Source organism: Phoca vitulina, unplaced genomic scaffold (assembly GCF_004348235.1).
Source record: "Phoca vitulina isolate PV1807 unplaced genomic scaffold, GSC_HSeal_1.0 scaffold103, whole genome shotgun sequence".
NCBI classification, from domain to species: Eukaryota; Metazoa; Chordata; class Mammalia; order Carnivora; family Phocidae; genus Phoca; species Phoca vitulina.
Genome location: NW_022589806.1, coordinates 1,497,459 through 1,509,528, shown reverse-complemented (window position 1 = coordinate 1,509,528; position 12,070 = coordinate 1,497,459). Strand labels below are relative to the sequence as shown.

At 37.6% G+C, this 12,070-nt stretch overlaps 1 protein-coding gene across 1 annotated transcript; it reads right to left on the bottom strand.

Annotated features, from left to right (window-relative positions):
* Window positions 1-2,577: 2,577 nt before the first annotated feature.
* Window positions 2,578-7,483, bottom strand: LOC116627839 (swi5-dependent recombination DNA repair protein 1 homolog; the record flags this gene model as incomplete). Its single annotated transcript, XM_032397773.1, has 2 exons — window positions 2,578-2,632; window positions 7,086-7,483. Coding segments are annotated over 2 exons (453 nt in total), but the record flags the coding sequence as incomplete, so codon positions are not given.
* Between the last annotated feature and the right edge of the window lie 4,587 nt (window positions 7,484-12,070).

The window sequence follows — 12,070 nt, the reverse complement described above, 5'->3', positions numbered from 1 at the left end:
AATGCAGGTAACAGTCATTAGTGAAGGTAAAATAGGATGGAACAGGTAAAGTGCTTTGCAACAGTAAGTAATCAATAAATAGCAGCGATTTATTTTATTGTTTGCAACAACAGTACACCTATTGAACAAATGAGCTAGATTCTATATCTGGGTCTCTATCTCAAGATCTGGTCTCAGTGTGTCAGCTGAAATTCATTTCTTCTAGGAGAAATGTAGGAGAAATTGTGCAAGTACAATTTGCATGTAAGACTTGAGGTGGTTGGGAGAAAAGAGAAAAAGGAGTTTTCTCATTTTTTTCTTTTTTCAAAAACTCACACTATCTGCCAGGAGGGTAGAAAGGGCAAACTGGAAGTAGAAAAGAAAGGAAGAGGAGGCATTACAGAGTGGCTTTCCCCTGGAATCGATTCAGAGCACAGTTAAATACTTCTCCCACAACATTTTCCCTGCATCCTGGTACCACAACAATTAGAGAAGACTACTGTGATTTTTGCTCAAAATCAAAGGAAACTGGAGGCTCTTGACCACATGAAGTCCAGGCAGGATAGTTGCACAGGGCTCTTCCATGGAAATACATGGGGAGGGGGCATATAAATGAAGGGAATGTTTGATGTTAGTTTCCAAAGAACTCTTTGCCCAGGGAGAGATTTGACGTATGTCAGGAAAGCAGAAAATCATATTGATTTGATCTGTTGCATTACTTGTGTGTCTTGAAAGGTAAAGGAATAATTGGCTGTAAAAGATTGGGCTCTGATGAAAGTTTGTTACTTATGTACTGCTTTGCTTCTGTCTTTGATACTGAGCATTATTTCACAATAGGCAAAAAATAGTGTCTGCATTTTTTTTCTTGCACCCAACACCTTTATCTTCATTAAAATTGTCTCTGAATCCTGTGAAATGAGGCTCATCTCTCCTGCTCCTTGCGGTAGGGGAAAAAAAAGTAAAACCTGGAGGAAGTGGAAGGTGAAATGTCAAGTACCTAAGGTATTCCTGTCTAACCTTGGGCAGAGGCCAACTACTGAACACAGAAGGTAATAAGGCAAACTCTAGAATGTGTTTTTGTAATGGCATGGCTTACAAGCCATGCTGACAGTGGGCTGTACTCTCACAGCTCTATTTATAGCTCCCCTCCCCACCCAAATGCTACAGAACAACAAGTATTCTGACAAGTTGGAATGCTAATAGATTATGCAAAAGCAAATCAATAAAAACCCTTTTCAAAATGTCTATCTTCCTCCAATAATTAGGAAATAGGAGAGTGGGTGTTCTTTTTCATATCTAATGAAATTTAGGGATCAGGAGGTTTGGTAGGGATGAAATAAATGCCTTTTGACCTGATCTGTAGAATAGGGGGGATTTAGTTAGATTTAGAGGCTCCAGTCAATATTTCATATTTATACAATTCTGTTCTGGTCAGTTCTTTTATGCCCTCTAGTTCCTGTGGTTGGATAGTCTTTGAGACCAGCTCTCTCTGTATCATGGTCTTTAAAATTAGAGTGTTGCATGTTCCAGCCAACAACAGAGCAACTGTTTCCTGGCTCTTTAAACATGATTGGTTTATCTTTCCTCAGTGATTTTTTATTTAGGAGAGCTATTCACTGTATAGACAGATGGGACCATACTAGATACATAAGGGTGTCTAATAATTAGGGACAGCTGCTTCAGGTAAATGCAGTTTGCAGATGGCAAAGGAACACCAGATTATGTTAATTTTCCCAAAATAACTTTTTTCAAAGGCTTATAACAGAGCAGAATTTTCTGTTGTTTTCTGGAAACAATGATAATGCAAAGAGTAATGAGAGTAATGGGCTTGGGTAGTGTCTCTCCTTGCTTTCCCCCCAACCTGTGATTGCAGTCTTGGATGATTTTGAAGGATAGTCCAGAAGGCAAAACATCTAAATGGAGGAGGCAATCTGCTTGTTTATTCTGGTTCCTATTAACTAGTACCATGTTTTATGCACTTCCTGCACAAAAACATGGCATAGCACCCAAAGCCAACCTGGTAGACCATGAAGTGTATTTTCAGTTATCTCTTACTGTGACTTTAGCCTGGCACAATTGAGGGGTCTCAAGAAAGTCCTGAGGCCTGAGTTCTAATCTCAGCTCAGTCACAACTTATTGTGTGACCAGGGGCAAAGAGGTCTCTAGGTTTCTATTTATTCATCTTTCAAATGGAGCAAGGTGAGTTCACAGAGTTATATTGAGGATGCAGTTAGTTAATACAAATGATATGAAGAAAATATGTAAACCTTTAAAAAAAAACCATTGTATAACTCAGTTATTTTTTAGTGGTCCATTCAGTCCTGGAGACAGTTTCCTTACTAAACAAATTCCTGTTTATGTTTCCAAAAATCCTAAATGCCATTTGCAGGAACAGATTTTACTCTGGTCACTCCATTTGTTGGCTAGCCCTGAGCATGTTGCATGCTCTATATTAAGTGACACTTGCCTCCAGGTTTTCTTATAAGCATTGTTCTGGTCTCTTTCTGATATGTTCTGCCTTTTTACCATCAGAACAATGCATCTCAAAGTGTAGTCCTTATATCACCCTCACCAGAATCACCTTTAAAAGGTAAGTTCCTATGCCAGGGCCACAAGATCCACATCAAGAAGGTCTGATGAGGACTTATGCAATCTAAATTTTCACACTAAAGTTCGAGATCTACAATGTTAAGCTTGCCTAGGGCAGAGGTGAACTAGTAAACACATCATTTTCCCCCTTTATCTGTCCTAGTCTAATCAGTGTCTAGCAAACATGGACAGCTAATTTGTACATGTTATTACATACTTTCATCCCTAATTTCTCACGAATGTGGGTTACCATTCTGTGCAAACTTGCATAGTTGTAGTAAAGGGGTAGGATATGGGGCTCATTTGGTTAAGCACCCAACTCTTGATTTCGGCTCAGGTCATGATCTCATAGTTGTAAGATCAAGCCCCGTGTCGGGCTCCATGCTGGGTGTGGAGCCTGCTTAGGATTCTCTCTCTCCTCCCCTCCCTCTGCTCCTCCCACCCAGCATATGCACTCTCTCTATAAATGAATGAATGAATGAATGAATGAGTGAGTGGGATAAAATTGTGTGATCCTTTTCCTCAGATTGGCACATGCAAATAGGAGTCTTATTTTTTCTCTCTTGCTGTATGCCCTAGGAGCCATTTTTGATCTGTGCAGTCAGAGTCAGAGTCAGGCAGGCTTGCATCAGGAAGATTCCAAGCCTCTTCACCACAGCTCCCAAAGCAGTGTTCCTCAAAGTGTATGTAGTCCCTGGAGCAGCAGCATCAGTATCACCTGGGAATTTGTTAGAAATGCAAACTCACAGTATCCTCCTTTCCACTAGACCTAATGAATCAAACTGGGGTGTGCTTAGCAATCCATGAAAGCCACTGCCCTAAAGCATTTTCTACCCCCAAACTGCATTATCTCTAAACCTTGAAGCAGCTGGAAAGGTAAAGGAAAAATTGATTTGAGCAGGAAAATATGGGCATGGCAATGAAATGAATTACTTAATTGTAAAGGTCTTGTTTAGGGTATTTGTGCTTAGCGATATGAGATCTTTAAACAGCAACTCTCCTGAAAGTGGCTAGAAATACTGAACACAAACACAATTACAACACTCAACCATATATGTATGTATATGCATTTTATGTGTGTATATGCATGTAAATATATATGTATGTATGAAAATATGCATATATGTATATAATTACATATTTAATTAAATAATTAAATTGATTAAATTAAAATAGTCTTTAGAAAAGAACAGAATATAGCATTATCAGCAATGAAATTGAATCAGTAATCAAAAAACTCCCTCCCCAAAAAGTCCAGGACCAGACAGCTTTTTTTTTTTTTAATGTTTTATTTATTTATTCATGAAAGTCAGAGACAGAGAAGCAGAGGCAGAGGGAGAAGCAGGCTCCCCGCCCAGCAGGGAGCCCGATGTGGGACTCGATCCCAGGACCCTGGGATCATGACCTGAGCCGAAGGCAGACACTTAACCATCTGAGCCACCCAGGTGCCCCAGACAGCTTTTTCTAGATATGTCTCCTGAGGCAAGGGAAACAAAAACAAAAAAACTATGGGACTACATCAAAATAAAAAAGCTTCTGCACAGTGAAGGAAACAATCAACAGAACTAAAAGTCAACCTACTGAATGGGAGAAGATATGGGCAAATGACATATCTGATAAAGGGTTAGTATCCAAAATATATAAAGAACTTATACAGCTCAACACTGAAACCAAAACAATCCAATTTTAAAAATTGGCAGAAGACGTGAACAGACACCCAAAGAGGATATCCAGATAGCCAACAGAAAAGGAAAAGATGCTCATCATCATTCATCATCATGGAAGTGCAAATTAAACTAAATGAGATGTCACCCCACACCTGTCAGAATGGCTAAAATCAACAACACAAGAAATAATTGGTGTTGGCAAGGATGTGGAGAAAGGGGAACCCTCTTGCTCTGTTGGTGGGAATGCAAACTTGTACAGCCACTGTGGAAAACAGTATGGAGTTTCCTCAGAAAGTTAAAAGTAGAAGTACCCTACAGTCCAGCAGTTGCCCTACTAGGTATTTACCCAAAGAATACAAAATACTAATTCAAAGGGATACATGCACCCCTATGTCTATAGTAGCATTATTACAATAGCCAAATTATGGAAACAGCCCAAGTGTCCAACGATTGCTGAATGGATAAAGATGTGGTATATATAAACAATGGAATATTACTCAGCCATAAAAAGAAACCTTGCTATTTGCAATGACATGGATTAAGCTAGAGTATAAGGTTAAGCAAAATAAGTCAGAGAAAGACAAATACTGTATGATCTCACTCAAAAGTGGAATTTAACAACAACAACAACAAAAACAAGAAAAGGAAAAGAGAGAGGGAGAGACAAGCCAAGAAACAGACTCTTAACTGTAGAGAACAAACTGATGGTTACCAGAGGAGAGGTCGGGGGGGATGGGTTAAATAGGTGATGGGGATTAAGGAGTGCATTTATGATGAGCACTGAGTAATATACAGAATTGTTGAATCACTATATTGCATACTTGAAACTAATATAAATTCTATGTTAGCTATACTGGAATTAAAATAAAAAAAAAGAAAGGAAAGAAAGAGAAAAGAACAGAAAAAGAGTAAAGACCTTTGAGCAGTAATAAAATCTTAGCAAGAGCAATTGATAAAAAATTGCAGGTAAGTGAACAAATTTGAAATACATACCAATCAGCAGGTCCGGATGATATGCATTCTGGGGTCTTGAGGGAATTCACTAATGATTTCACTAAGCCATGACAACTGGAAAACCTAAGAAAACCCACTTGGGTATGCACCATTTTTTTGCCTTGTCAGCATTCTGCATAATGGAGTTATTCTGGCAGGTGTATTCACTAGGCCCTGTCTGCCCTCTATCTCCCTCCCATCAAGAAAAGAATAGATTCAATTTCTAGGTATAGCTGATATCAGACTTAACAGAATATACTTTTTTTTTTTTTTAAAAGTCCTTTTTATAAATGGATCATCCTCAGCACTGCATGCTGTAATTCAAGCCCCTGGCATGTAACACATGACAAATGTTGCTCCCAAGGCCTACACAGGGCAGCTGGGCCTATGTGGCCTTCAGCTGCTTGTGCTGAGATTTACTAGTTACAGTCTAGTGGAAGGAATATGGAGAGGAAGCTAGGAGCTTTTCCACAGAAAGGGAGTTTGAGAGCAAGGCAAATTATATCCTGATGTTGTTTTCTCCTCTTGCATGTTCTGAGACTAAAACATGGAGAGGCTGAAGTGGCTGAAGAGATATTGGCTAGAGATGTAAGGTCTTCAGGGATGAATGAAAGTCTCTGATTCCTGCTGCTTCTGGAGACTAAAGGGTTGGGCTGGGTTGATTGCTTGGTCAGACCTAAAGCTTAGGAATCCAAGATAGAAGTTGGGACCATTCCTTATACAAACCAGGTAGTGTCCCCACAATACATTAATAGGTCACACTCCTGACCCTAGCCATATGCTGTATCCTTATTGACATTCAGTCACTTGAGAAGTTACTGGGAACAAGGGTAGATGTTTCTATGCAATCCCATCCTGGGGAAAAAGAACTCCAAATGCATTTTCTTCATGGACAGCACAGATGTTTTGTGGTGATGAATGATTCTAGGGAATTTTGGATAGGGATTTGGTGTGTTAATGTTCTTTTCCTTGATACATTTACATATTCTTAACTAGCTTTTCTCATATTTTAATGAAATCTAGGCCTTTCTCTCAGCTCATTCTGATGTGCTGTTTCAACCTCTTATATAACTTCATGGACCCATACCAAAAAAAGTGGAAACAAGACCATGTGTACTTAGATTGTCATATGTCAGAGGTGGTAGGGCATTAATGGAATGATTACTGATCTAGGGGTTGTTTATTATCCTAGGACTATCATTATCTAGCTTGATCATCTTGGGGTCATCCTTTTCCCCTTACTTGTCCTCAGTTTCCTCATGTATAAAGTGTAGGCATTGGATGACATGACCTCTAATATCTATTTCCATTTCTAAAATTCTGTGACTTTTGCATAAGGGATCCTTAATGTATGTGATTCTATCATTTGTTGTGTTGACTCTTTAAGAAAAACACTTTATGTCCATGGTAGATAAGTTTGTCATTTTGCCAAGACATGACACCGAATTTCATAGATGAGGCTGGAGTGTGGGAGAGTTGCTTAGCTAGTGAGTGCATCTAACCAACCACCTAGCACCTTCCTCTAAACAGGGTTTTATTTTTCTCTACTTATTAGTTTCATGAGGGAAATTAGATACAATGTTGAATTTGGTAACATAATCCTTGTTTACATGAAGAGCCTATTAGATAGTATACGTGAGACCAAATGTCACTGCATATGAAGCCAATTTGATCTTATATTCTTTGTACCTCAATTTCCTCATCTGTTAAATATGGATAATAGGGACACCTGGGTAGCTCAGTTGGTTGAGCGTTTGCCTTCGGCTCAGGTCATGATCTCAGAGTCTTGGGATCAAGTCCCACATCAGGCTCCTTGCTCAGCGGGAAGCCTGCTTCTCCCTCTGCCTGCCGCTCCACCTGTCTTCTTTCTCCTCAATCTGCTTCACCAATTTTATTCCTTCTTCACTTAATCCTTGTTTGGGAAGATCCTCATTCACAAAGTCACTTTGGAGATCACTGCATGACTCAGTTTCAAGAGATTTAGATACACATGCACTGATATTCTTGAAGGTATTTTTCAAATATGTACTTTCTTTGAATTCACCATCTATGTTTTTAAAATTTTCTTGAAGTTCCAAACAGTTTTCTTCTGTTGAAGATGCTGGTTTCTCAGGAAAAGTCTGATCATTTTCTTCATTCTCTACTTTAAGACGTTTCACCACACTGTAACAGGAATTAAATGAAGATCTAGTTTTCCTTAATCGTTCTCTAAGTGTTGCACTCATAGGTTGTTTTCTTGTGCTACTTGTACGGGGAGATGGTATAGATCAAAGAATGACCTGTCTCAGTTACAGGTGTTAATACAGACGTGGAGAAGCTGTAACCAGCTGTTGCTTTATGAGTTGCAGCCAGCTATGTCTGAGGAGAACAACAAACTCAGCCTTACTCAGTTGATAGACCACTGTGGTTAGATGATAAATTGCTACACTATAACATAAATGAAGAAGAATTTATGGGTGTTTAATTCATAATTTTTTCTCCAGAATATTTTTGAGAATGACAACTTAAAAGATAATACATTTTAAAAGGAGGGTAGAAACCATTAGGGCCTGGAGAAAGGTATCTTGATGAACATCAATTTAGGGCACTCTGTTATATAAATATAAAATAAGTTCTAAAATGAAAATTTAGTATTTTGGATAAATTTGCCAAAGAAAACTTGACATTCAAAGAAATGTAAAAAAAATTAAATCATGTTTAAAAAATAATTTGGTCATTTCTGGAAGTCAAATTTAATACATTGTTTTGTTTATTGTGGTAAAAAAGTTCTATTTTTTTTAAGGTTTTATTTTAAATGTTAAAAAATAGTTCAGTCTGGTTAATGTCTAAACCTAAAGTGGTCTAAAAATGCCTGCCTGTCTCCTAAGTTTATGAACCGTGTTTTTATCCTTTTACCACATATTTCCTTCTGGATGGTGTAGCAGGTAATTAAACTTGCTCATATGTCCAAAATTAAAAAAAAAAAAAGAAAAGAAACTAACCCCAAATCACATGGCTAATAAGTATCTGAGCCCAGGTTGAGATAGAAGTACATTTAGAATGTAGCAAATCTCTCGTTCCAGGAAACTAGCTATTTATCCCATTGCTTTTATTTTTTTAAAGATTTTTTATTTTTTTTATTTTTTATTTTTTTTGGTTCTAGAAACTGATCACTTAATTTTATTAACATTATAACAGTTTATCCTTACATTTTTTTTTTAAATTTTATTATGTTATGTTAATCACCATACATTACATCATCAGTTTTTGATGTAGTGTTCCATAATTCATTGTTTGCATATAACACCCAGTGCTCCATTCAATACGTGCCCTCTTTAATACCCATCGCCAGGCTAACCCATCCCCCCACCCCCCTCCTCTCTAGAATCCTCAGTTTGTTTCTCAGAGTCCATCGTCTCTCATGGTTCATCTCCCCCTCCAATTTCCCCCCCCTTCATTTTTCCCTTCCTACTATCTTCTTTTTTTTAACATATAATGTATTATTTGTTTCAGAGGTACAGGTCTGTGATTCAACAGTCTATATAAAGGTTTTTTATTTATTTTTGTAAGAGAGAGCGAGCGCGAGTGCATGAGCAGGGGGAGGGGCAGAGGGAGAATCAGACTCCCTGCTGAGCAGGGAGCCTGGATGCAGAACTCTATCCCAGGACCCTGGGATCATGACCTGAGCCCAAGCCAGATGCTTAACCGACTGAGCTATCCAGGCGCCCTGTCCCATTGCTTTTAGGTACCTAGGCCTGCTCCTGGATTAGGATTCTTGATAGGATTATATTGCCAGAAGGGGTTGTTTTGAAATTTTTTCAGGGTGTTTTTAGTTGCCACACGTTGGAGGGTGCTACTGAGTAAGAGGGAGGGCCAGGGATGTTAGATGTTCTGCAATGAGGACATTCTCATACAATGAAAAATTGTCCTATTTCTGTCCCACAAGACTTTTGAATGTTGAGGTGTTCAAGGCTTATTTAAAATTACCCAATCTTAGAACCTAAGTCTGTTTTGCTTATAAACACAAAGTATACTTTGCACAATTATTAATAAATGCTAAATTTTCTAAGAATGTGGTTATTGAACAAAGATTTTACTTTGATAGAACTTTATTAATAATAATAGCTAAAATGTATCCAGCTTACTATGTGCCAAGCACTGTTGCAAGCATGTTATAGATATTAACTTATTTAATCCTCACAATACCCTAAAAAGCACATACTATTATTATTCCCATTTTACAGTTGAAGAGACTGAGGCACAGAGAAGTTAAATAACTTGCTCAAGTCCAGCCACACAGCCTTAGCAAGTTGCATTCACTATTTTGGAAAGTTCTGTTACTGATGGCAATGCTTCTCATGGTGTTTACCTTCATTTTTTAAACATTTCTGGTATTGGGCACCTGGGTCACTCAGTCGTTAAGCTTCTGCCTTTGGCTCAGGTCATGGTCCCAGGGTCCTGGGATCGAGCCCCACTCCCTCTCCCACTCCCCCTGCTTGTGTTCCCTCTCTCGCTGTGTCTCTCTCTGTCAAATAAAATCTTAAAAAAAAAAAAAAAACATTTCTGGTATTCATCACTTTTTTTCATTCATCCAAGTATCTGTCTGGTATCATAGTCCTTTTGCCTGAAGAAATTCCTTTAATATTTCTTGTGCTACAGGTCTGGGGGCAGTGAATTCTCTCAGCTCTTGTCTGAAGATGTCTTTATTTCTTCTTAATTTTTGAGAGATATTTTCACTGGGTATAGGCTTATGAGCTGACATCTTTCTTTCAGTACCTTAAAGATATCACTCCATTATCTTCCGGTTTGCATAGTGCTTATAGTGTTTGAAACATCAATACAACGTTCTCAAATCAATCTGAATATATAGCAGTCACATTCACAGTAGACATCTTTCCCCTTCATTATGTCTCTTAATGTGGTTATATCAAAGCATTTACATATTAAGATATATATTATTTTATTATTAATTACTGTCCCTTTCTTTCTCCCTTATATTACAGTTAAGGCATCACAATTTTTTTCAAGTTATGTTTATAGGAGACTTATATTACCTATGAATTTCATTTTGGAATATTAACGTGAACATTACAAATATTTGTTAGAAAAAAAGGATGTCTAATAACTTGTTGCTGTCTTAGACAAAAAACTATTAACTTGGGAAAGTTGATTTTTAGTTTTCCCTCCCCCATTTGATTTGATCCGTTTCTTGGCTCTTATTAACCCTCATTAATAATGGCCACTTCTGATTTGTATTTTCCTGATAATGAGTGATGTTGAACATCTTTTTCATGTGTCTGTTGGCCGTCTGAGTGTCTTCTTTGGAACAATGTCTATTCATGTCTTCTACCCATTTCTTCCCTGGATTATTTGTTTTTTAGGTGTTGAGTTTTATAAGTTCTTTTTTTTATTTGAGAGAGAGAGAGAGAGAAGGGGGAGGGACAGAGAGAGGAGAGAGTCCCAAGCAGATTTCATGGCAAGTGTGGAGCTCGATGCAGGGCTCCATCCCACAACCCTGAGATCATGACCTGAGCCAAAACCAAGAGTCAGATGCTCAACCAACTGCACCACCCAGGCACCGCTATAGGTTCTTTATGTATTTTGGATATTAGCCCTTTATCAGAAATGTCATTTGCAAATATTTTCTCCCATTCAGTAGATTGCCTTTTAGTTTTGTCAATTGTTTCCTTTGCTCTGCAGTAACTTTTTATTTTGATGAAGTCCCAATAGTTTATTTTTGCTTTTGTTTCCCTTGTCTCAAACTATAATGAGATATACCTCACACCAGTCACAATGGCTAAAATTAACACAGGAAACAACAGGTGTTGGCAAGGATTCAGAAAAAGGGGAACCTTCTTACACTGTTGGTGGGAATACAAACTGGTGCAGCCACTCTGGAAAACAATTACAATTTGGAGGTTCCTCAAAAAGTTAAAAATAGAACTACCCTAAATCCAGCAATTGCACTATGAGGTATTTACACAGAGTATACCAAAGTACTAATTTGAAGGGATACAGGCACTCTGATGTTTATAGCAACATTATCAACAATAACTAAATTATGGAAACAGCCCAAGTGTCCATTGACTGATGATCAGATAAAGAAGATATGGTATTTATATACAATGGAATATTACTCAGCCATAAAAAGAATGAAATTTTGCTATTTGCTATGATGTGGATGGAGCTAGAGAGTATTATGCTAAGCGAAATAAGTCAGTTAGAGAAAGACAAATATCATACGATTTCACTCATATGTGGAATTTAAGAAACTAAACAAACAAACATAGGGGGAAAGAGAGAGGCAAACCAAGAAACAGACTCTTAACTATAGACTCTTAACCAACAAACTGATGGTTACCAGATGGGAGGTGGGTGAGGGGAATGGGTGAAATAGGTGATGGGTATTAAGGAGTGCACTTGTTGTGATGAGCACTGGGTGTTGTATGTTAAGTGTTGAATCACTAAATTCTACACCTGAAACTAATATTACACTGTACATTTATTAACTGGAATTTAAATAAAAACTTAGAAAACGAACAAACAATGGCCACTTCTGGATTGATATATTTTCCAAATTTTCTATAGTGAACAAACATTACTTTTGTAATCAGGAACTTTAAAAAAAGACTTAAAATAAAGAAAAACAAGATAAAAACAAAGAATTTCCCCAAGTCATATTCATAAGGCTTTGTAGGTGACAAATATTTTGGATAATTTATTTTATATGAGGTATTAGGGGTCAATAATGACTTAATGTACCATATTCAATCCTCCCTCCAAACAAACATTTCAAAACATTTGTGAGTGGAAAATGTCTTTGAGTTTTAAGTACCTACTTTGAGAATTTTAGGTACTATAGG